Source organism: Leucopleurus acutus (genome assembly GCF_964270905.1).
Source record: "Leucopleurus acutus genome assembly, chromosome: 5".
Lineage (NCBI taxonomy): Eukaryota > Metazoa > Chordata > Mammalia > Artiodactyla > Delphinidae > Leucopleurus > Leucopleurus acutus.
This window is the reverse complement of record NC_139147.1, coordinates 48,389,043-48,415,759: the sequence shown is the minus strand read 5'-3', so window position 1 is coordinate 48,415,759 and position 26,717 is coordinate 48,389,043. Positions and strand designations below refer to the sequence as shown.

The 26,717-nt window shown below is 36.8% G+C and overlaps 2 protein-coding genes across 5 annotated transcripts in view; one reads left to right on the top strand and one right to left on the bottom strand.

Moving 5' to 3' along the window:
- The window catches only part of ABI3BP (ABI family member 3 binding protein), a 259,008-nt gene extending 241,620 nt beyond the window's left edge, over nucleotides 1–17,388 (top strand). Inside the window, exons 62-66 of the mRNA XM_082839240.1 lie at nucleotides 12,601–12,680; nucleotides 13,475–13,504; nucleotides 14,123–14,284; nucleotides 15,570–15,692; nucleotides 17,091–17,388. Of these exons, the coding sequence (XP_082695366.1) occupies nucleotides 12,601–12,680; nucleotides 13,475–13,504; nucleotides 14,123–14,284; nucleotides 15,570–15,692; nucleotides 17,091–17,206 (511 nt within the window). The 3' untranslated portion in view covers nucleotides 17,207–17,388. The remainder of the gene's footprint in view (nucleotides 1–12,600; nucleotides 12,681–13,474; nucleotides 13,505–14,122; nucleotides 14,285–15,569; nucleotides 15,693–17,090) is intronic.
- Nucleotides 17,389–18,722: 1,334 nt separating this feature from the next.
- TFG (trafficking from ER to golgi regulator) overlaps nucleotides 18,723–26,717 on the bottom strand; it is a 43,296-nt gene continuing 35,301 nt past the window's right edge. For 3 of the 4 annotated variants that reach the window (XM_082840437.1, XM_082840440.1, XM_082840438.1), the window contains exons 7-8: nucleotides 23,049–23,144; nucleotides 18,723–19,546 (exon numbers count right to left, since the gene is read on the bottom strand). In XM_082840437.1, coding sequence (XP_082696563.1) covers nucleotides 19,164–19,546; nucleotides 23,049–23,144 — 479 coding nt within the window. In that variant the 3' untranslated portion in view covers nucleotides 18,723–19,163. The remainder of the gene's footprint in view (nucleotides 19,547–23,048; nucleotides 23,145–26,717) is intronic. The other variant, XM_082840439.1, reaches the window with a different exon arrangement.

Genomic DNA, 26,717 nt, shown 5'->3' with positions numbered 1-26,717 from the left:
CAAGGGTTCCCTTTACTCCACATCCTCACCAGCATTTGCTATCTCTTGTCTTTTAGATAATAGACATCCTAACAGGTGTGAGGTAATATCTCATTGGGGTTTTGATTTCCATTTCTCTGATGATTAATGATGTTGAGCATTCTTTCATGTACCTATTGGCTATTTGTATGTCTTCTTTTGAAAAGTGTCTTTTCAGGTCCTTTGCCCATTTCTTAATTGGGTTATTTGCTTTTTTGCTATTGAGTTCTGTGAGTTCTTTATATATTTTGGATATTAAGCACTTATCAGATATATGATTTGCAAATATTTTCTCCCATTCTATAGGTTGCCTTTTCATTTTGTTGATGTTTCCTTTTGCTGTGCAGAAGATTTTCAGTTTGATGTAGTCCCACTTATTTATTGTTGCTTTTGTTGCCTTTGCTTTTGGAGTCAGATCCAAAAATTATTGCCAAGACTGATATCAAGGAGCTTATCACCTATTTTTTGTTTGAGGAGTTTTATGATTTCAGGTTTCGTGTTCAAGCCTTTGAACCATTTTGAGTTGATTTTTAGGTATGGTATACAGTAGGAGTCCAGCTTCATTCTTTTGCCTGTGGCCATTCAGTTTTCCCAACACCATTTATTCAAGGGACTAGCCTTTCCCCATTGTGAATCCTTGGCTCCTTTGTCATAAATTAATTGACCATATACATGTAGGTTTATGTATGGTCTCTCTATTCTGTTCCATTGATCTATGTGTCTTTTTTTATGCCCATACCATACTGTTTTGATTATTATTGCTTTGTAATATAGTTTGAAATCAGGACATGTGAGGCCTCCAGCTTTGCCTACTTAGGGTCTTTTGTGATTCCATATGAGTCTTAGAAATGTTTTTTCTATTTCTGTGAAAAATGCCATTGGAATTTTGATATGGATTGCATTGAAACTGTAGATCACTTGGGGTAGTACTGACAGTTTAACAATATTAATCCTTTCAATCCATGAATGTGGAATATCTTTCATTTTATTTGTTGTTTCTTCAATTTCTTTCATCAGTGTTTTAAAGGTTTTAGTGTACAGATCTTTCATCTCCTTAAAATTATTCCTAAGTATTTTATTATTTTCGAGGCTATTGTAAATGTTGAGGCTATTGTAAATGTAAATTGTTTGCTTAATTTCTCTTTCTGATAGTTTGTTTTCGGTATATAGAAAACCAACAGATTTCTATATATTAATATTGTATCCTGAAACTTTACCAAATGTATTAGTTCTAGCAGCTTTTTGGTGGAGCGTTTAGGGTTTTCTATATATAATGTCATGTCATCATCTGCAAATAGAAGTTTTACTTCTTCCTTTCCAATCTGGGCATCTTTTAATTTCCTTCTCTTGACTAATAGCTTCCAGTGCTATGTTGAATAAAAGTGGTGAGAGTGCGCATTCTAGTCTTGTTCCTGATCTTAGAGGAAAAGCTTCCAGCATTTCATCATTGAGTATGATGTTAGCTCAATGGGCTTGTCATATAAGCCTTTATTATGTTGAGGTACATTTCCTCTGTACCAAGTTTGTTGAGTTTTTATCAAGAAAGAATGCTGGATTTTGTCAAATGCTTTTTCTGAGTCTATTGAGTTCATATAGGTTATATAGATTTTTATTCCTCATTTTGTTAATATGGTATATCACATTGATTGATTTGTGGCTGTTGAACCATCTTTTTTTTTTTCTAGTTATTTAACATAAATTTATTTTATTTATTTATTTTTTTAACATCTTTATTGGGGTATAATTGCTTTACAATGGTGTGTTAGTTTCTGCTTTATAACAAAGTGAATCAGTTATACATATACATATGTTCCCATATCTCTTCCCTCTTGCATCTCCCTCCCTCCCACCCTCCCTATCCCACCCCTCCAGGCTGTCACAAAGCACCGAGCCAATATCCCTGTGCCATGCGGCTGCTTCCCACTGGCTATCTACCTTACTAGGTTTGTTAGTGTGTATATGTCCATGACTCTCGCCCCGTCACAGCTCACCCTTCCCCCTCCCCATAACCTCAAGTCCGTTCTCTAGGAGGTCTGCGTCTTTATTCCTGCCTTACCCCTAGGTTCTTCATGACATTTTTTTTTCTTAAATTCCATATATATGTGTTAGCATATGGCATTTGTCTTTTTCTTTCTGACTTACTTCACTGTGTATGACAGACTCTAGGTCTATCCACCTCATTACAAATAGCTCAATTTTGTTTCTTTTTATGGCTGAGTAATATTCCATTGTATATATGTGCCACATCTTCTTTATCCATTCATCCGATGATGGACACTTAGGTTGTTTCCATCTCCGGGCTATTGTAAATAGAGCTGCAATGAACATTTTGGTACATGACTCTTTTTGAATTTCGGTTTTCTCGGGGTATATGCCCAGTAGTGGGATTGCTGGGTCATATGGTAGTTCTATTTGTAGTTTTTTAAGGAACCTCCATACTGTTCTCCATAGTGGCTGAACCAATTCACATTCCCACCAGCAGTGCAAGAGGGTTCCCTTTTCTCCACACCCTCTCCAGCAATTAACGTTTCTAGATTTTTAGATGATGGCCATTCTGACTGGTGTGAGATGATATCTCATTGTAGTTTTGATTTGCATTTCTCTAATGATTAATGATGTTGAGCATTCTTTCATGTGTTTGTTGGCAGTCTGTATATCTTCTTTGGAGAAATGTCTATTTAGGTCTTCTGCCCATTTTTGTTGAACCATCTTTGCATTCTTGGAATGAATCCCATTTGATCATGGTTTATGATCCTTCTAATGTATTGTTCAACTCAGTTTGCTAATATTTTGTTGAGGATTTTTGCATCTATGTTTCATCAGGAATATTGGATTATAATTTTCTTTCTTGTAGTGTCTTTGTCTGCTTTGGTATCAACGTAATGCTGGCCTCAGAAAATGAGTTTGGGAGTTCCCCCCTCCCCTTCAATTTATAGGAAGACTTTGAGAAGGATTGGTGTTAATTCTTCTTTAAATGTTCGCTAGAATTCACTGGTAAACCCATCTGGTCCTGTGCTTTTGTTTGTTGGGAAGTTTTTGATTACTGACTCAATCTCCTTCCTAGTAATTAGTCTATTCAAATTATCTATTTCTTCATGATTTAGTCTTGGTAGGTTGTATGTTTCTAAGAATTTATACATTTTTCTAGGTTATCCAATCTGTTGGTGTATAATTGTTCATAGTAGTCTCTTATGATCCCTTGTATTTCTGTAGCACCAGTTGTAATGTCTCCTTTTATTTCTGATTTTCTAACTTTATTTGAGTTCTTTTTCTTAGTTACTGTAGCTAAAGGTTTGTCAGTTTTATTTATCTTTATGAAAAACCAGCTCTTAGTTTTGTTGATCTTTTGTATTGTTTTTTGGTCCCTATTTCTTTTACTTCTGCTCTGATCTTTGTTATTTCCTTCCTTCTACTTTGGGCTTAGTTTTTTCTTCTTTTTCTTATTCCTTGAGGTGTAAAATTAGGTTGCTTATTTGAGATCTTTCTTTTTTCTTAATGTAGGCATTTATTTCTCTAAATTTCCCTCTTGGAATTGCTTTTGAGGCATTCCAAAATTTCGGTATGTTGTCTTTTCATTTTCCTTTGCTTCAAGATATATTTTGATTACTCTTGATTTTTTTTCTTTGACCCATTCGTTGTTCAGTAGCATGTTTGTTGTTTAATCTCCACATATTTGTGAAATTTCCAATTTCTTCTTTTAACTGATTTCTATTTTCTTACCATTGTGGTTAGAAAATACACTTTATATGATTTCCATTTTCTTAAATTTATTAAGGCTTGTTTTGCAGCCTAACAGATGACTTATCCTGAAGAAAGTTTCATGTGCTCTTCAGAAGAAAGTGTATTCTGTTGCTGTTGGATGGAATGTTCTTTATATGTCCTTTAGGTCCATCTGCTTTAACATTATGTTAAGTCCAGTGTCTCCTTATTAATTTTCTGTATGGGTGTTCTATATATATACATTGTTGAAAGCATGGCATTGAAGTTCCCTGCTATTACTGTAGTGCTATTTCTTCCGCAGATCTGTTAATATTTGCTTTATATACTAAGGTCCTCATATGTTGTGTACATGTTTACAGATGTTATATCCTCCTGATGAACTGACCCCTTTATCATTATATAATGACCTTCTTTGTGTCCTATCACAATCTTTGGCTTAAAGTCTATTTTGTCTTTTATAAATATAGGTATCCCTGCTGTCTTTTGGTTTCCATTTGCATGGAATATCTTTTCCATCCCTTCTCTTTCAGTCTATGTGTGTCCTTAAAGCTGAAGTCAGTCTCTTTTAGGAGAATTAGATGGGTCTTGTTTTTTTAATCCATTCAGCCACTCTATGTCTTTTAATTAGAGTTTGGTCCATTTACATTTAAAATAATTACTGATAGATATGGACTTACTATTGCTATTTTTTTCATTATTTTCTGGTTGTTTTATAATTCCTTTGTTCCTCTCTTCCTCTCTTCCTTTGTGATTTGATGAATTTCTGTAGTGTTATGCTGTGATTCCGTTCTCTTTTTTGTGTGTGTTTATTGATCATTGGTTATTACTTTGTAGTTACCATGAGGTTTACATAAAACGTCATATGTCTATTTTAAGTTGATGACAACTTCAAACACACAAAAGCTCTACTTTTTTACACTCTTCTCTCCACGTTTTGTTTTTATGCCACAATTTACTTTTTTTTTTTTTTTTTTTTTTTTTTTTTTTTGCGGTACGCGGGCCTCTCCTGTTGCGGAGCACAGGCTCCGGACGCGCAGGCTCAGCAGCCATGGCTCACGGGCCCAGCCGCTCTGCGGCATGTGGGATCCTCCTGGACCGGGGCACGAACCCGTGTCCCCTACATCAACAGGCAGACTCTCAACCACTGTGCCACCAGGGAAGCCCCACAATTTACATTTTTACACTGTATACCCATTAACAAATTATTATAGTTATTGTAATATTTTTGTCTTTTAACTCTCATATTAGTGTTAGAAGTGATTTACCCATGACAATTTCAACATTAGAGTATTCCGAATGTAACTGTGTATTCACTTTTACCATTGAGTTTTATACTTTCTTGTTTTCCTGTTACTAATTAGCATCCTTTTGTTTCTGTTTGAAGAACTCTCTTTAACATTTCTTGTAAGGCTGATGTAGTGGTGATGAACTCTTTCAGCTTTTGTTTGTCTGGGAAACTTTATCTCGCCTTCAATTCTGAAGAGCAACTTTGCTGAGAATTTTTTCATGTTTTTTTAGTTTCAGCACTTTGAATATATCTGCTGGTCCCTTCTGGCCTGAAAGTTTCTGCTGAAAAATCTGCTGATATTGCTATGGGAGCTCCCTTGTACATAACAAGTTGTTTTTCCCCTGCTGCTTTTAAGATTCTTTCCTTGTCTTTAACTTTTGACAATTTTATTATCATTAATGTGGATCTCTTAAAATTAATGTGGGTCTCATGGTGTGGACCTCTTTGGATTCCATTTGGAACTCTCTGGCCTTCCTGTATCTGGATGTCTGTTTCTTTACCCTGGTTAGGAAAGTTTTCAGCTGTTATTTCTTTGAATAAGCTTTCTGCCCCCTTTCTTTCCCTCTCCTCGTTCTGGGACTCATATAAAGCATATCTTGATCCACTTGATGGTGTCCCATACATCTCTTAAGCTTTTTCATTGCTCCTCTGATTGGATGAATTTCACTGCCCCATCTTTGCATCCACTGACCATTTCTTTCACTCATCTAGTCTGCTGTTGAACTCCTCTAATGAAGTTTTCAGGTCAATTATTATATTCTTAACTCTGTGTTTTCTGGTTTGGCACTTTTTTATATTTTCTATCCCTTTGTACTTTGTTTACGCATTGTTCTCCTGACCTTGGTAAGCATCTTAATGACTTATTTTGAACTCTTTATCGGGTAAATCACTTGTCCATTTCATTAAGATCTGTTTCTGGAGATTTTTCTTGTTCTTTTGTTTGGAACATATTCTTGTTTCTTCATTTTCCTTGATTCTCTGTTTAGTTTCTGCACGTTAGATAAAACAGCCACCTCTCCCAGTCTCAATAGAATGGTCTCAGGTAGGAAATGAACCTCTTGAATCAGCCCAACCTGAGCTCATAGTTGTTTCTCAAACCTCTAAGATTGTCCAAGCAACTTTCTTTGTTCTTAGTGGCTCCGGGTAGTTGGGGGTATGTCAAAACTCATGAGTGTCCCAAAGGGGAGGAACACAGTCAACATTTATATGCAGGCTGATTATAAGCTGGGCCCTAGGCAGCAGGTGGGAAATTATGTAGTTAAGCTGCTTCCAGGGTGTTGACTTAAAAAATATTCACAACCTAAAAGTTGAGCGTTATATTTTATTTGGTGGGCGTTTTTAGGACTTCAAGCCTGGGAGGCAGCATCTCAAGGAACCCTGGGAGAACTGCTCTGCAGAGGCGAGGGGGGGAACCAGGATAGTTTTACAACAAAGAGCAGGTAGTCAGAACATCAAAAGATTACTGTTAAAGAAAACCAGATATCCCAAGTTAAGGAATTTAGAGCTTTTCTTTGTATGGGAAGATGCAAGAGTCTAGGCTTACTGAAATCATTCCTTTGATATGCACCTCAGCTATCTGGGGCCAGTGTTTTTACATCCTGAGTTTCCTCAGGGCTCACTGTAGGGAGTGGCTGCAGTCTGATGGCTGGTAGATGGCAGGTATTCTTTCCCTCCCGAGTTCCCTCAGGGCTCACATTGGAGGGCTGCAATTGCTGATGACTGTGACATCCTTTGCTTACTGATATGGCAGGAAATATTCCATTTCTCAAGGGAAACACTAGGAGATGGCTGTTTTTGCCTGCTGGGCCCAGGATATAGTTAGGGCAGGGAGGTAGGGTAGGGAAGTGTGCTCCTACATCTATTAAAAACTGCTTTTTGTTTGCTAGTCCTGTGGAATTTGTGAACACAAGCCCACTGGCTCTCAGAGACAGGCATTATGGAGACCTATTCCTTGGGCAGCAGCTGCAAAAGCTGGGGTGTCAGCCATTTGTACAAGCCCCTTCCAGGGAAATACTAGTGGCTTGGTTTTATTGTTGTAGCAGGCTGAAGGAAGAGGGCAGGGAAGGTGTATCCCAACCTCCCTGTCACTGGGGAGGATCACAGCCAACCCCTAAACATGTGCTAAAACTAAAAGCTTCACCCTCAGGTGTCAGCTTTTAAAAGATGCATATAAACCCCTCAGGGAAAGATAGGAAGATGGGCATTTTTGCCTGCTTCCTCTGTGCTGAGCCCTGGGGGGCAGCTAGTTAAAAACTGCTTCTTTGCCACAGTCCTGTGGGACTCATGAATGGCTAAGTAACCCATTGGCTATCAGAGCCAGGTGATCCAAGGACTCATCCCTTTGGATGGAAGCTGTAAAAACTAGGGCACAGACATGTTTACAACCTCCTTCCAGGCAGATACTAGCAACTTTGAGCAGGCTGGAGAGAGAAGGTGGGAGAGCATCCAATGGCTTCCCTGGTCTCCAGGGAGGATCATAGCCCCCAGAGCTTGCTAAATTAAAATCCTGACCCTCAGGTTGCAGCTTTAAACACTGGCAGATAAACACACACCTTTCAGAGAAATATTGAGATAGGTGATTGTGCCCTTTTGCTCTGCCATAGTGAATGCTCATGCACTTGTGAAGAAGTGGATTTGCTATATCCTTATGGGTCTCATAAACACAAGCCCAGTTGGCTTTCAGAGCTGGGTGTTTAGGGGACCCATCCCTGAGGTAAAAATCTTAAAAGCTGGGATGCAGATGTGGGTTACAAACCCTTTGCTCCTCAGGAAGAAGTTGGGAGTTGGAGATTCCCTCCTGATTATATGGTGCTGTGTCAGGGATGGGATTTATGTCAAGTGTGTTTCAGCCTTTGCTACCCATTTTGATGGGGGTATTCTTTCATTTCCCCAATGCATAGGAGTTGCTCAGCTAGTTTCTGGATCTCTTTCAGAGGGAATTGCTCTATGTGCAGCTGTGCATTCAATGTGTATGTGAGGGGAGGAGAGCTCAGGAGCTTCCTATGTTACCACCTTAGTCCTGCCTCTCTCATTCCCAATTATTTTAGCTATTTCTTCTGTTAATTAAATCCATATGTCTAGACTATTTCTCCAAATGGTCAAGTGCTCAAGTCATCTATTTGTTACCTGTGTTTGTTTATGGCAACATCTCCTGGAAGCCCTCACCATCATCTTTTGCCTCTCTCCTATGTCGAATCCCCCTAATTCCTATATCCCATGTCTTCCTTGTTTACTCGCTTTCTGGAATTTCTTGAGAAACACATCTTGAAGAAAGGTTATGGAAGATAATATTTTTGATTTCTTACGTGTCTGAAAATATCTGTTTTATTCTGATACTGTTGTTTAGTCAAACATAGATTGTAGGATAAAATGAACGCTTGAAAGCACTGTTCCATTATTTTCTAATTTCTAGAGCTGCTGAGATGTCACGTCATTCTGATTCTGCATCCTTCGAATAGGACCTATTTTCTTCTCAGAAACGTTTAAGATCTTGTCTTTATCCCAGTACTCTGAAATTTTGCAATTTGTTTGCTTTAGTCTTTTTTCTTCTTTCACCTTGCTGGGCAAATATTAGGCCTTTTAAATCTAGAAACCCATGTTTTTCAATTCTGGGAAATCACTTAAAAACTTTCTAAGATAATTTTCTACCCTCCTTTTCCACTCCTCTTCTAGAACCTACTAGTTTTATATTCCCTGAAAAAATCTGCTCATTTCCATATTTTCTCTCATTTTTCAACTTTTTTTCTAGTATTTGTAAAATTTCCTTAACTTTATTTTCCAAACATTTTATTTGAAGTTTTATTTATTTTATTCTGTACTTTTTATTTTAAATAACTTTCTTCTCCTCTATGGGATTTTTGCACAGCTAAAATCCTATGCTTATTCCCTATGTATAATCAATATTTTCTCTGAGACATTACTCTCTTCTACCTACAGTGTCATAAATCTTGTGATAAAAAGTGCTTCTTGGGAAAGATTTTGCCTTTTAAAATATATTCTGTTATATAATTTCTGTTTAATGAGCCAAAAATATGTGCCTTTTAGTTCTCATGCAGTTAATTAATTTAAAATGATTTGTTCAAAACTTGTCAAGTATCATAAAACGGTGGGGAAGAAACCCAAAAACAATCCCCCAAAGTAGCTTATCAATATTTGTGGCCATTCTACAAATATAGCTGAAGTGTAAATAACTGTGAAATAAAAAGACATGAAAATAATTTCAGCAATCAGACTTGGCCAAAGCACAGAGCTTTTTGGCAATGGCCTGGAGTGTGGAATGCATTGCCTGCTTGAATCCAAGTCCAGGTGCCTGTGATTTCTTTTTCCACTTTCAGTTCACCATTTTTTTTTTTTAAATAAGTTCATCAGGCCTCTGAGCTAGAATTTAATCTGTGGAAAATATTCTATGCCAGAGCACCCCATGTATGTGCAATTTATTTAAATGAGTGAGATGGGTGGCTTTATATCAGCAGTCTTACTGCAAAGGATAATGGCACTTTCTACCAGTTGATTAGTTTACAAAATGCTTTCATGTGCAGTTTTTCACTCTAAAAACGCTGAATGTTTTAATTCTATGACATAAATCACAGCAAGGTCCTTTTTGACCTACCTCCTAGAGAAATGGAAACAAAAACAAAAATACACAAATGGGACCTAGTGAAACTTAAAAGCTTTTGCACAGCAAAGGAAACCATAAACAAGACCAAAAGACAACCCTCAGAATGGGAGAAAATATTTGCAAACGAAGCAACTGACAAAGGATTAATCTCTAAAATTTACAAGCAGCTCATGCAGCTCAATATCAAAAAAAAAAAAAAACCCCAATCCAAAAATGGGCAGAAGACCTAAATAGACATTTCTCCAAAGAAGATATACAGACTGCCAATAAACATGAAAGGATGCTCAACATCACCAGGGAAATGCAAATCAAAACTACAATGAGGTATCACCACACACTGGTCAGAATGGCCATCATCAAAAAACCTACAAACAGGGCTTCCCTGGTGGCGCAGTGGTTGAGAATCTGCCTGCCAATGCAGGGGAGACGGGTTCAAGCCCTGGTCTGGGAAGATCCCACATGCCGCAGAGCAACTAGGCCCATGAGCCACAACTACTGAGCCTGCGCGTCTGGAGCCTGTGCTCTGCAACAAGAGAGGCCATGACAGTGAGAGGCCCGCGCACCGCGATGAAGAGTGGCCCCCGCTTGCCGCAACTAGAGAAAGCCCTCACACAGAAACGAAGACCCAACACAGCCAAAAATAAATTAATTAATTAAAAAAAAATCTATGAGCAATAAATGCTGGAGAGGGTATGGAGAAAAAGAAACCCTCTTGCACTGTTGGTGGGAATGTAAACTGATACAGCCACTATGGAGAACAGTATGGAGGTTCCTTAAAAAACTAAAAACAGAACTACCATACAACCCAACAGTCCCACTAATGGGCATATACCCTGAGAAAACCATAATTCAAAAAGTCATGTACCACAATATTCACTGCAGCACTATTTACAATAGCCAGGACATGGAGGCAACCTAAGTGTCCATCGACATATGAATGGATACAGAAGATGTGGCACATATATTCAATGGAATATTACTGAGCCCTAAAAAGAAACGAAATTGAGCTATTTGTAGTGAGGTGGATGGACCTAGTCTGTCATACAGAGTGAAGTAACTCAGAAAAAGAAGAACAAATACCATATGCTAACACATATATATGGAATCTAAAAAAAAAAAAAGGTTCTGAAGAACTTAGGGGCAGGACAGGAATAAAGACGCAGACCTAGCCTGTCATACAGAGTGAAGTAACTCAAACAGAAAAACAAATACCATATGCTAACACATATATATGGAATCTAAAAAAAAAAAGGTTCTGAAGAACTTAGGGGCAGGACAGGAATAAAGATGCAGAGGAGATATGGGGATGTATGTATACGTATAGCTGATTCACTTTGCTATAAAGCAGAAACACAACATTGTAAAGCAATAAAGATGTTAAAAAGTTTTTAAAATAAATAAATGAAAACGCTGCATGTTTTAATCTCCATATCACAAAGTTTGGAAAAGCAAAGACAATAAGAGCACAATGGTTAAAAGCGTCATTGCTCTTAACTGAAAAATAGGAAAATAATTATCTCTTGGGGTTTGTGTGTATTACTTTTCCTATGTAGTATCTGGTACATAGTAGGCACTCAAAAAATGTTCACATTGTAATGCTAGAATCTGTCTTCTTTATAGATTCCAGCAGTACCTCAATGGTCAAAAATCTGACTCCTTGAGCCCCAGAAAGTTCTGTTATTGCTCACTTGGTAACCTCTGTACCAAATTAAGAGCTGTCATCCTTCTGTTTTTCACTTTTTTCTAAAGTATTTTTTGTGTTTTGCACTCTTAAGTCAATTACAAACTTTTTAAAAACAGGAATTATCTCCCAAAAGTCTTTCACAATTTTGAAACTCAATTGACTCTATCAGCTGACTCAAGCTGGTTTTACATTCAAAATTACTTTCCTGCTAAGTCTGCTACTGAAAGGAACTCTTCGTTTCAGACAAACAGCAAATAGCTTTACTGTCTGAACTTAAAAGGGTTTGCTCTGCTTGAGTATTCTATGGATGAAGTTTGTCAAATATTGCATAGTAATTTAGTGCATAATTCTTAAGGACAGAATCAAACATAACTGCAAGGGATATGGGCTTATTTTGTCTTTTGTTTTTTTAACATAAAGGGTTAAGGGCCTGGCCCATATAAATCTAGTTTATAGAAGGAGAGAAAAGTGTCTTTGTGCCCATACTCTTCATGAGCTGACACTACCATGCCCCTACTCAGAATATATCGTGGCTTCCTATATCCACAGAAGACCCAAGTTCCAGGAGATATAACCAGGAACTTCTTGCAACAAAATATTTTCATGTACATCTGCTCCCATAGCTTATCTAGTAGTTCTCAAATGTCAGTGGGCACAGGATTCACCTCAGGAACTTATTATAAATACCTCTCTGGAACCCCTCAAAAAGGGATTCAGTAGCTAGACTGGAACAAGAAGTCTGCACTTTAAACAAACTTTCCCCAGTGTAGCTCTATCATGTGATTCTGACATGGGTAGCTCAAACCCCACAATGAAGAACACTGCCTAAGTCTATGGCTATACCCAGGGTTGGGATAATAAGGAATAAAAAGGAATTTATTCTGCGCTCCCAGGAAGTAGCTAAACATTTGAAGGAAACTGAGGCTCCTTGTTACTGGAATTAGCCTGGGTCCACCACATACCTCTTTTCCTGTATGTCCATTAGCAACCTGCCCAGCTATTTCTATTAATTTGGAGTTTTTAAAAGACAACAATCTTTTTTATTAACTTAACCCTTTTCTTCTAGAAAACAATTAGACAAGCTGTTTGAACAGCAGAATTAAAGGAATTTTTCTTTCCTAAAGCTTCTTCTAGAACATATGTCCATTCACTGTCATGATGATTTCAAAACAGAATCAGGAAGAATGTCGGTATGACAAGAAAATTGTTTGTTTCCTACCACTTAAGAACATTATTTCCGTTTTCTGTTTGTTTCTTTTCCCCCCTACACAGCTATGAGTTCCAGGTGAAACCCAAAAACCCACTTGGTGAAGGCCCACCCAGCAACACGGTGGCATTCAGTACTGAATCAGGTAATCACATCAGCAGTAATTCCTAACAAGGATATAAAGGGTCACCATGTTTTGCACAGCTTGTTTGAAACCTAGCTAAACACTGGGTAAAGCATTTGATTTAAAAAAAACCATCCATTTGAAAAAGCAAACTGATGAAGGTACCCTTAAGGAAACACCCCTTGGGTGTTTCCTCATTTATCTTGATGTCAGAAAAACATTAGGCATATCAGTTTAAAAGAAAAAAAGCATATAGTCAGTCTATACTCAATAGTGCATGAATGCTCCTCTCTATGCCTAGAATCTGTGCCTAGAATCAAAATATCAGACGCTCAGCCACAGTATCCAGAAAGGGAATTCATGTGAGTTTTTTATGATGAACAGCCGTGAAATTTTCTAATTTGGCCTAAGTTTCAATTCCTTAATGAGATACATCCGTACTCACAGCATTAGTGTATAATTTTTTACACCAAATGCAGTTCATGGCATCTTGGTGATTTTATCATCAATAGTTTTTTTTATGAAACTAAAAGAGGAAGATTTTAAAATGGAAGTAAAATCTAGAACAGCAATGAAGACTACGAACTACACAAATCACATATAAAAGATACAGCTGAGTACGTGGCAGAGGAGATTCTCCACTGGAGAACAATTCCCAAAACAAAATATACAATTTTCAAATTTGGACTTTAGTAAGAGTGTACCGTTTTGCAAGATTCCTTAACAACTATAAGCACCCATCTTCTTCACTATGTCACTGGAACACTGGGACTTACCTAATAACCTCTGACTCTGTCTTTGATATTTCTCCTTAGCTGACCCAAGAGTGAGTGAGCCAGTTTCTGGTAAGTACCTACCTGGATGAGAACACAGCTACACGCTTTCCTACAGTGATTCAACTAAACGGGCATGGTAGAATTTTAGTCATGATTTCACTTTAGTCTATTTAGTCTTCTTAGAATATCAATCAGGTATGAATGCTTACCTAAAACAGTCAGTAACACTGACAGCCTATGTTGTTTCAGGAACAAGCTGAATATTTTAAAACCTGCTTTCCATTCTTGTAACAGACTAGCTCAACTTTTCTGTTTATTAAGTCAAGATACAGGACCCTCACTTCCACTTTTAATAACAAGTCACATTAAAGCAACTGTTTAAATTGTATAATATGCTGCAAAAAAAGAAACCTAAATTTGCTCCTAAAGGGATGCTGTTCTACATTGAGCACTGCAGAGGCTAGTCAACTCTGACACATACTGCTCCAAGATTTACCTCATCATTGATGGAAATTTAATTGGGGGTTTACTCCTATATTTTTGGCTCCAATATTTAGCACTGGAGAAAACCAGCTATCAGCAGGTTGACAATGAACTTGGCAAACTGCTTTTTTAAAAGCTTTTAAGACAGCTCTTCAGGACCGAAAGTCAAATACTAAACTCAAACCATGTGCTTTCTTTATGCAGCAGGAAGAGATGCCATCTGGACTGAAAGACCCTTTAATTCAGACTCTTACTCAGAATGTAAGGGCAAACAGTATGTCAAAAGGACGTGGTATAAAAAGTTTGTAGGGGTGCAGCTGTGCAACTCTCTCAGATACAAGATTTATCTGAGTGACTCCCTCACAGGTAAGCACGGCCATCAGTTCTGTTTTGAGGATTATCCTTCAGGAAATGCTTTGCAGCATTCTGTAACTTAGCCTTTTCTATGGACAGTCCCAGACACGAAGGTGTGATGTAAATACAAGTTTCCTTTTTGAGCAAGATGTTATTGGAATCTTAGGATTTGAGACATGCTACAAGAAGGTAAATAATGAAAATGCAATCTGAAACGGTGCCATCGTGGCGAACCTGAACGTAGAAAAACTAGTCACATCCAAGCTCAATTTTGTTACAGCCAACCCAGGATAAAAAGCCTACGGGTAGTAAAAAGACTGTATCTAACAATAATCATGGAAGGAGTACGACGTATTTAAGATTTTAAGTCTGTCAGAGACAAGAGCAAGATTAAAACACTGAGCCAGAAGGGCTATAACCCCTTGCTCCAGACTCAGTGGGTTCATATTCACACAGTAAAAAATTTAAATAAGATTGGCCCAACATAGAAAGGTAGACATTTGCTCAATCATTCGACAGAACTATCTGCTTTGTTCAGACATTGTTCCAGGTGCTGGGGACAAAGCAGGAAATAAGACACGTTCCTGCTCTTTGTAGCTTACAATCTAGCGGGGAGAGACAGAAAGCAAACATGTAAATGAGAATTTCATATAGTGCTCTGAAGAAAAAAAAAAGGGGTGAAAGAAAATGGCTGAATGGAATGAAAATGGAGGGAAAAAATGGCTGAATGAAAACTCTTAGTTAGAATGGTTAGGAAAAGCACCCTCCTCAAAAGGTAGCACTTGTGCCGAGAAGAAAACTATGAGAAGGAACCAACCACGCAAAGATCGAGGGATAAAGAACCAGAGGTAGAGGGAAGAGAAACGCAAAGACCTGCAGCAGAAAATGCCTCGCCGGTTCCACTAGGGTGGCTGAGGCTTAGTAAGGGGAAGATCAGGCAGCATGAAATGCGGAGCTAGGAAACCAGGTAAGACTCCCGGGTTTTATTCTGAGTATAACAGAAGACTGCTGGAGAGATTGATGGAGGGGCGTAACACTATCTGAGTTGCGTTTTTAAAAGATGACTAATCTGTGAAAGGAGGAGGGGAGGAAAAATAGGGAAAAGCAAGAGTGAAAGCAGGGACGCCAGCTGGGAGACGATTCCATAGTTCAATCAAGGAACACTGGTGGCTCGAACTGGAAAGAAAGGGGGGAGAAGAACAAGGAAGACAGATTATTTGAAACAATTTGATTATTTCAGAGTCCTCCCATATCAAAGGCAGCAATACTTCATGATCCTTTTAATTTGTTTTTTCAGGAAAATTTTATAACATAGGTGATCAGAGAGGCCATGGAGAAGATCACTGCCAGTTCGTAGACTCATTTTTAGATGGACGCACAGGACAGCAACTCTCTTCTGACCAGTTACCCACCAAAGAAGGTATGTTTTCTGAGCCTCCTCGTAAGTAAGAGGCTTTTACAAATTAACCCAAAAAACATTCAAGCTGAGAAAATCAATCACTTTAAAAATAATTCTGTAGTACTACTACTCCATCTGCCTAGGAAAAAGGACTTCCCACATAAGACCTTAACATGAAGACTTTAATAGAAGTTTCTTCACTTTCCTCCCATTCCTTAAGACTCTGTTCCTTAGAGCTGAGGGGAATTACAGAACATCTTATATAAATCCATTCTACTTTAAGAAAACCTGAATTTTCAAAAGCAGCTATAAAAGAGCAGCTTAAAAACAGCTATAAAAAAAGAAGCTTAATTTCCCCAGCTTAAATCATTCATGCACTACTTTTATGGTTTTTGTCATACCGAGCACACAGGCATTTTTTTTATTCCTTTTTAAAAAATTTTAAAGAAATTCAAAGCTTTACTACTACTGTAGAAGGAAAAAAGAATGTTACTTGCCTTATAAATAATTCTATAAATACAATTAAAATAGAAGAATTCTGCTGAGAAATGACTAACCACTGTAACTTGCTACGGACACATTAGCACCAAGCTGTTTAGTAAGAATTGAAAAGACTGAAAATTAATTTAATCCCTGTCCAGGTAGGGTAAGAAAGGGTAAATTACACATCCATGTTACTCAGGAGTTACCAAGAGGGGCTTGTTAAATACTTAAAATTATTTGACTAGTCTTTTCAGAATCACATTTTGGTCACTGGCACTAAAAATACCAACCACACTAAAAGGTGACTTAATAAGATCTGTGAACTCATTATCAGAAAATTGAAACTGCTGCCTCACAGGAACCAGATATACAATATACTGTAAATTGTGTCTATTTCTGTAACATTTTACATTCACAGCAAAATTTTTAATCACTTAGTGTAGGGTCCTTGAAGGAAGATTTCATCAAACTTTAGTTCTGAGAAATCTAGCAATCTTAGACCAATCCTTCTTTTGTTTCCTAACATTTTAGTACAACACTCCTTTAACCAGGTAACTTCATAGACCACCACTAGGCTGTAAAGTACAGAAAGTACACTTTTACGTAGGTCAAAGTGTGTACTGAACTTGGTCAGTTATACTCAAACAAAACACGAAACCCCTCCAACTCCTGCCCCCTTTCAGCTTTATCTCTCAAATACTACCAACCATCCCATCCTAGATTAAGGCAGATGTCAAGGAGTTTCAAGTGTCCCTGATGTTCAGCTAGCCATTACCACCTCAGGAAAGACACCAGGGCCTCTCTTACTATCCTTTTTCTAAAATACTCTGCTTCACCTAGAGTAAGCTTCAGGCATTCAATGACACCCTTCAACCTATGAGCACTGAGGACAAAAATATATCATAGCAGCTATTAAAATTAATTATTTTCTCTCAGGCTATTTCAGAGCAGTTCGCCAGGAACCTGTCCAATTTGGAGAAATTGGTGGTCACACCCAAATCAATTATGTCCAGTGGTATGAATGTGGGACCACAATTCCTGGAAAATGGTAGATGCTGCAATCACGTTCAGAAGTGCCTTCTGTTTCATCATGGCAAAAATAATTGGAAACAGTATGGTGTTTGTCACATGCATTTAAAGCTCTTATGTTTACTATGTATAAAAGTTTAAAATCTAATTAATAGCAATATTAGATGTTTACTAGGAAGATTGCTAAGAATATTTATCAGGTTTTACAAAGTCATTTAAAGAAAGCAAAATATTGACATTAACAGAATAACATTTTTGGGGAAGCTGGCTCCCTATTCATGGTATTTTAAGAGATCATTTGTATATTATTTATCACATTGTTGTAATGATGTTTTGAGATACTTTTATAACAAAATTAACATCAAAAAACTAATATACTTTTTAAAAAATACTATTATTCTGTATTCTTCCTACTGGTGAGTTAATTCCATAAACCTCTACTTGGTTTAACTTATTAGATCAAATTATCTTCAGCATATATATCTGGGGGAAAAAGGTGCTAATATTCACATGTTTATTTAAACTTCAACTTTTTAGCAACAGCTGAATATCTTTTCTGAAGCGTTTAAATAGTTAACCATTCATGACAGTATACATTTCCTCAAATATCTGCAAATTATTGAAAGGATTTTGTTTGAATCAGTAAATTTCATTTCAGTTATAAATAGAATTGAGAATTATATATAGCGTTTCAAAATACATATTTTTTTCTTTCTCTACCCATAAACATGTTACAATGTCTGAATGTTATTTGTCAAACTATCCCTTTAAGCAGTTGTGTTCCTACTGTTTTTAATATAATTCTAATCAAGCTGTATACAGAGACTGACTGTAACGTCTAAGCACAAAAGGATAATGCATGATGAGATCCCTGCCATTTTATAGGATATTTACTATATTTTTACACAGAAGATCTCTAGGGAATGAATGTATCAGAGGCTGTTTTTGTAATTCTGTCTAACCCAACCTGTAATGAAAATCTGACTCGTTTTTATGTTTAAAAAAAAAAAGTATTTTTCTCCTTCATTTGGGGAGGGAGATGGGAATGCTGCATTGTTGCCCTCCTCCTTAAAGGACCTTTCTGTGCTTACCACCTTTCACCATGCTTCAGTTTTATCAATACTTCATTTTATATTTTTCAAACAAGTATAAACTCTGCAATAAAGAGATGTAGTTTTTTTAAGACCGAGTTCTTCATTTCTGAATGGTTCATTTCTATAAGGAAAATCACAAGTTATTTAGGATCTACCAAACCCCTCTTGTACCTTTTAATACTGAATCTATCGTGTTTATTTATATATAATAATATTATATAATCTATCTTCTAATCTATCTTCTTGTGAAATCTATTTCACAAGAAAGGCATAAAAGATAAAAGGTCTATACTTCATTTTAAGACCAAAACATCAATAAGGATTTGTATTTTTTCTCATTTTTATATATATATATATATATATATATATATACACACACACACATACATATACACACACACACACATATAGTGTCAATGACTAAATTAAATTACAAGACCACTAATGGATTCAATCATCTTTCTTTATTAACCTATCAATGTTTGTTACATTTATACATAATATCTAGTCTTCGCAAAGGGATCTACTTTAGTACATCATGTTAATGGTAAAAAGCCAAGTAAGATGGCTGAACTTCAACCTAGCATTTTAATATCCTCTGGACAAGGCAAGCTAGAAAGTCAATCACTTTGCACACATGTAAGAGTAGTGTTCCAAAATAACTAGGGAGCTGCTACAATTTTAAGCAGGGGAGGAAAAAAACTTTCATTTTGGTCTTTTTTCTTCCAGCAAATTAACTTTCAATTAACAGCAACAATGATATCATAAAAAAATGCTCTGCTTTTTAAACTTGTGAACTTCAATACAAATTAAAAGAGTAGTATTGGAGTCTTTTGGGAGGCGAACAGCTAGCAGCTACATTCATCAGTGTAACTGAGCCTCCTCCTTATCGATAACCTGGTCCAGGTTGGGTATAGCCCTGACCAAAGGGAGGACGGCTACGTGCATAAGGGTTAGACCCACTCGGAAGAGGGGTCATGGTACTCCCAGGAGGTGGAGTGAAACCTGGTCTTGGCTGATAGGCCCCGGGTTGGCTTGGAGCCATTCCAGGTTGTGAGGCAGGGGCCACAGTGTAATTAGTGGGCTGAGAAGTTTGGGTAGTGTAGGTTTGTGGAGGGTAACTGCTCGCCTGGTACTGCTGTGGCGGCTGAGCAGCAAGTTGCTGAGGCTGACCAGAGAAGGCAGGAGCCGGTGCCTGGGAAGCTGGCTGCTGGCCATATCCCTGGAACTGCTGAGGTTGCTGGGGTCCAGTCTGCTGACTGTAGCCTGCTGAAAAGGCAAAACGTACATATCTTATTTTTCCTTTTGGTGACCAATTTCCAGAGAATTAGTCTTACTGTTATGGACAAAAAAATGAGAAATTGAACAAACTTAATCCTACGTATTTATGCAACGAGTAGAGTAGCAGAGTCTATATTTCAAGACCACATAGTATCCAAGAAGCACTTTCTAGACAATTTTGTAAACCCTCTAAAATTAAAACCACTACATATACTACTTCTACTTCAACTCCTCCTACACTGCATAATCCCTGAGAGCAAATTCCTGTTCTAGCATAACTCCCAGTATAGAGTAGATGTTCAAATGATAAATGCAGGAATTAATGCAAAAGCTAGTCATTAACCTGGTTCTGAGGGGCCTGTTTAATAACAGTACCAAATAAAAACACATTTTATTTGTAGAGAATGAATATTTTTAAATGAAACAATGGTGCTACAAATACATCTTATTGTGCTAATGAGATGCTTTAAGGTTTATTCACTCTATAAAAACTAAGCCATTTAAGAATAAACATTAAGTGCCAATTTTCACAATCCTTAAAATCTTTCTTTTAGATTTGGTATCTGATGTAAAGGTTTTTGCCTTCACAATTCAAAATTCTGGCTTAGCAGTAACAATGTAACACACAGAAAGCATATCATATTGCCCCACAAAAATCAACATCTATATTCATTAGTTACTAGGATGTAAAGTCTTTTAAAATAAAAGGTCTGCTTCACTAAAAACTTTTATCTCTACCATGAAACACACCTGCAGCTACTTGCAATGAAACCTCTCCATTGACTGGAATCCTGTCAGCATTAAATACCAGATACATAAGAAAATTATTAAAATATGTACAACCCTGCATTTAAAAAAATAAAAAGGATTGAATGAATTTGAGTATATTCTGAACTCACCTTGAACCTGGGTTCAAAATTTACTCATGAAAGAAACCTTTCTGACACAGTCCATGAATAAAACTGGAAAAGGTCACAGAGGGAAACTGCCAAAGTGTCAGAGTGTCAAAGATGGTCCAATGTTACCACCACCACTTAGTCTCCAAGCAGAGTATTTACTTGACTATTTCCATATCTCCCAAATTCAAGTTAATAGGACTAGCAGGATCAGAAATACAGAGATAATAATTTGAAAAGAACTAAACTTTACTCAGTGAAGACCCTGACTAAAATCATTAAGAGCAAGCTTAATTTTTAATAAGTAAATCAAATATCTAATGCATTTTACTCATGGCAGTATCTAAATACTGAACTAAAGTCAATTCATTGATGTCATACAATTTCTCCTATCCTCTACATAAAATTTTTTTACTGTAAGTTTTTGGAGAAACAGAAGGACTCAGCTTTTATACTGAAAATATCTATTCAACTTAAGATTATGAGCAAAAAAAAAAAGCTGTCTTCTCATCCTGGCAGGTGAAATCTAAACTGGCTTTTTAACAGCATCTGGGGACAACCATATCTATTTTTCAAGAGAGGGAATAACCCCTAAGGGCCTAAGATGCTGTTTCATTAGCAACCTACTAGTCTTTGACCATAATATAGCAATACCTCTATATGTATATACTCTCCTCCTCCCACCACCATCCCCCTTCCCTTGAAAAACAAAATAAATGAGTAACTTTGGTGCAAACTGCCAGAAATGGCAAGAAATGGAAATTCTGTGGTTCTCTGAATAAATGAATTTTAAAGAACAAGGAGTCATATGGTCCACAAAGCCTAAAATATTTACTATCTAGCTTTTTATGGCAGAAAAGTCTGCCAACCCCTGGTCATGGTTGGAGAATGTAGAATGATATAGGGAAGTCATTAACTACAAAGTCAAGGATACTGGGTTCTGGTCTGGTTCTCCCACTAAATGGCTGCATGTCCTTTGATGAATCACAACTCTCTGAGCCCTAGTTGTCTCATTTATAAAATGAGTGGGTGGGACAAGATCAGTGGTCCCCAACCCTGGTTGCACTTTAGAATGACGTGCAAAGCATTTAAAATAAAAAAGCCTGAGTCCCATGCTCGACCAAATAAAACAAGATCGCTGGGAGTAGAGCCCAGGCACCTGTAACTTTCAAAAAACACCTCTCCAGGTGATTCTGAAGTATGGTGAAGACTGAAATCCCCTGGATTAGATAACTAGGTCTTTCCCACTCTAATATCTATTATTTCTACAAATTATATAATTTGTAACACAGATTTTCTTTAAAGGACTGCATCCTAAAAATAACCTTCCCCCAATATTATAGTCCAAGTTCAAATTCATTCCACCTATTTTATATAATTAAAAACTAGCAGTTACAGGTTAAATCACTCCACAGCAAATCCAATCCAAATAAAAATTGTTCTTTGTGTTAAAATATGTCAGACTCCAATGGTAGAATTTTATGGTCTAATTCAGGGGGTCAGCAAACGTTTTTCTGTAAAGGACCAGACAGTAACTATTCTAGGCTTTGGGGGCCACATGGTTTCTGAACCTTATAACTGCAGGGGTGGTGTTTTCACCGTAAGTTCCAAGCACATTTAAGGGAAAAAAAAGAGCACACACTTGCTTTAAGAATAGTTGTACCCTGTCATTTTTACTGAGGAAAATGATTAGGCTTTTTTGAGTGGGAGATCCTTAGGCTCACTGGCAGCAGTCTACTATATGGAGCTTTAATCTCAGACTTTTCGATGATACCTAAGTTAATGTTTATTATTAAATGAGATAATGTGTACACAAGGGATTGCTAATGAGGTTGACTGTTTTCCCCCATGTTTATTGCATGTTCCTTGCTCATTCTTGTAGAGTTAATCTTACTACTTTTCTAAAATTACAGTTGAAATTTTGATACTTAAATCTTTGACTGTAAAACAAGAGTTGAACACAAAATTCTCAGATATAACAAATGTAAAAATTACCTGAATTATAACCACAGTATTCAAAGCTACACTGAGAGATTTTTATGTTCTTAGTTGCCAGAATTACGTTTTACACAATTCTACTTTTATGGCCTGTTTTTGGTATTCCTACATACTTTTGGGAGATTTAAAAACCTATGTAGCTTAATTTGGTTCTTATTTAATAAGACCACCTCTTTCCATGTTCCATGGAAAGTTCCATGAGGGAACTGTTAATGTTTTTACAGGTACTAAGAGTACACTGGGATAATGTGTTACATATAATGGAGGAAAAAATGTTGCATTTTTGTAGCTCTAGATCACCCAGCAGGTAAGTCATCACATCAGTAGGAGGTAACTTTGTATTAAAAACTTTTTTATACTACAGGTTACTACTGAATCATCTACTATGATTTTAAGTTTTACCTGCCCACTGGAAAACTGAAATGGTGATTTACAGTAAAAATTTTTATGCAAAATATTTAAAAATAAATAAAACAAGTGTTATTCCCCCCGCCCCAGGTAAATACTTAATACCTACTATAACAAATCAAGGAATTAGGGGGAAAGAATTAAAGTTTCTTGAGTACAGAGACAGCTCCCTCTGGACACCCGCTCACCTGCATACTGAATACCATACTGCTGCGTCGGCTGGGGGGGCACCTGTGGCTGAGTGCCATAGCCAGCCTGCTGTGGGTACTGCTGGTACATCTGACCTAAAAGAGACAAGACAAGGCAAAGAGGCAGGTTTAACGCAGCAGAAGAGAAACGCTTTCAAAGCACATTTAATTCTCTCCCCATTCACAAACATAAACACACTGAGAACCAAGACACAAGAATGTGTTTGTTCCCCTCTGTCTATGAAGAGAAGAATGAACAATTTAACAAGTGTGGCCACTCTGCTGTGGAATAACTGCAGAGAACTCTAATCGGCAGCAAATAACATGAATGGTTACTTCAGAAATTCCAGAAAAACTAATGTTTTCAAACCCAACTGTCAACAGATATGTACTACTAATGTTCAGTAAAAATCAATAAATAAAAATTTGAGGGGCAAATACCATTAATAGCTCCTGTGATTTCCAAACATGTAAGAATTTACTGGTTCATGTCCTTATCATCTCTATTACTTTACAGTTGTTCTAATGGTGGATTTATCTGGATCTAATGCCTAGAGAGCAATAAAACTTGCACTGTAATATCTAGCTAGAACTTAAATTTTTAAAAAATCTAGCTAGTATTTAAATCTTTAAAACAACTTTATGTTGCTGAGTCTTTAAAAAATATTCAAACTACCTGCTGTTAATCAAAAGACAACAGGTAAATAGCATACTTTTGGCGGAAAAAGACAATGACTAAAAAAAAGTCAATGCATTATCTAGTGCCATTCAAACTGAGATGCAGGAGGCAGCTAGTGCTCACAGGCTGCGATCCCAGGATAGAACCCACGCTACTGGACTGGATGCCCAGCTCCACATACTGCAGCACTAAATGAGCTATGACCTTACTGATAGCCAGATTATTTCCTAGCAAGCAGTGGTATGCTTTTTATGATAGAAATAAAATTTGCTTAACTATTTTTAAGCTATTAATCCTCTTCCCAAATACAACCAAAAGCGGACAAAAAGTTTCTTAAATGCTTTCTTAATGGTTCAAGATTTATCGATAGCACAAAAGGTAGTACAGAAGTTAACCACCTTTTAGAAGATACTGCCTTAATCCTAGATTGCATTTCATAACTAAATTTTAGAACGGAAGTGGCCAGAATCTGGTACAGAAATATAATCAAAGGGGAGGAATATGCATAGCATTTGACAGTGGGTTCTAATTCCTAGAAATCAGAAGGATTAACTCTACAATACAAAAATGAGCAAAGAACACACAATGAATACATAGGGGAAAAAAAAAAATCAACCTCATTAGCAATCCTTTTTTCAGTACAGAAAGATTAAGCAACTTACCTGGGGTCAATACATCACAGCTAGTAAGAACCATCACCAGAACCCAGGCATAACTCTAGAGCGTTAGCTTAAAAGGAGTTTTGTACATGTTACCTTGTTTAATATAAACATTAACTTAGTATCATCGAAAAGTCTGAGATTAAAGCTCCATGTAGTAGACTGCTGCCAGTGAGCCTAAGGATCTCCCACTCAAAAAAGCCTAACCATTTTCCTCAATAAAAAAATGACAGGGTACAACAATTCTTAAAGCAAGTGCCCACTCTATTTTTTTCTTAATCTGCTTCGAACTCATTGTGAAAATGCCGACCCTGTGATTAAATACTATCTCTACAAAGTATTTCTTTTACTTATTTTAAATACACTTCATTCAAGTCCAAAACAGGACTCTCACTCTCTGTCACAGTATTCTGAAAATTAAGAAGTCTGTGTTCAGTTGTAAACAATGAAGAACAACTTGACATACTTGAAGAAGGAGAGAGCTACAGGATATATTAAGCGAAAAAGCAAGGTGCCAACAGTTTAGAGTAAGCTATGATCTGAGGGAAAAAAAATATAAGCTACGTTTTGTGTATTATATTTTCAGAAAGAATCAATGGTAGAAAAAAGTAAAAGCAATAAAACATATTACCTAGGGAGAAAGAGAATAGGATGAAGCAAAGAGTAATGGTGAGGCCTCTAGGACTAAACTTTGTGACACAGATTGGTAGCCAGCCTCTATGATGACCCTCAATGACTCCTGCACATGTATAGCATATAAGGGGTTGGTATCCTTTATGTTTTTAGAAATTAGAAAGATTAACTCCACAATACAAAAATTAGCAAAGACCAAGCAATAAACACATGAGTATTCACTCTCTTGTGTAGTCCCCTCACACTGAATAGGGCTGACCTCTATATCATTAGAATATTGCAGAAATGACAGTGACATTTCTGAGGACACGTCGTGAAAGACAGCCATCTCCTATTACTGTCTTGATCATTCACTCTGGTGGAAGCTGCCTGTCATGAGGTCACCCAAGCAGCCTATGAGATCCATGTGGTGAGTAAATGAAGCCTCCTGCCAACAACCATGTGAGGGAGTCATCTTCGAAGTGAATCCTTCAGTGCAGGTTAAGCTTCAGAACACTGTAAGCTCATGAGAGACCCTGAGCCAAAACCACCAAGCTAAGCGTCTCCCAGATCCCTGATTCTGAAACTGTGAGATAATAACTGTTTGTTGTTTTAAGCATCTATGTTTTGGCGTAAATTGTTAACATAGCAATAGTTAATTAACATACATAGTTTTGACTTTAGAAACATGTAGGGTTGACAGCTATTAAAAAAAAAAGACTTTAGACACACAATCAAATGGAAAATGTGAACCTTGTTGTAAGACTCCTAATTTGAACAAGCCCCCCAACTGTAATAAAGTAACTATGAGACAACTACAAATTCAAATATAATGTGTTGACATTAAGAATCACTTAAACCACATGGAAAAGAATATGAAAAAGAATATATATACATATAACTAAGTCACTCTGCTGTACAACAGAAATTAACACAACATTGTAAATCAACCATATTCAGTACAGTTTAAAAAAGAATCACAATATTGTTATGTATAATAATGATATGGTGATCACATTAAAAAGAAAAGAGTATCATTTAGACATGCATACTAAAATAACTGAGTGAAAAGAGGGGAGTGGAAGAGGCAAGACAGATGAAAAAAGAATGCTACTTTAAAAGACTACTCAGCTTATCCATTTTATTGGCATATGATTTACAGATTTCAATTATATCCTTGTCACCTTTTTAGCTTGTCAAACAGCAATACTTCCTAGCCTTTGATGACTTTTAGTGCTCTTTTCTGTATCCTTGCCACTTTTTTTATTATGTTTTTGGCAACTACTCTAGTGCACATAGCTTTCCAGTAACAGAGGCACCTGCCTTAGGCGAAAAAGGATAATACTGTCCATTCTGTTTCTTTTCACGAAGCTTAATATTTTGTTGATCCTTTTAACTGAACAACATATTAAGACTAAAATCCTTGGGAAAAAAATTTACAAATCCAAGGTCCCTTTTATGGAATTTAAATAATAACTCAGAATTATTTACTTTATTTTAGATTATTATTTCATATTCTATTCTAAGAAATTGCTATTATTAATTATTAGTAGTAGATTTTTATGTTGATTATTCTGCTGAAATTATAACCAGCAGTTGATCTAACTAACTGGTGATGCCAGGGACTCATTATATATCATACGTCAAAAAGCATTCATTAAAGTAGCCTGTAATTCATCTTGTGAATCTGTAAATGACTGATACATTAATCTAGAGCTG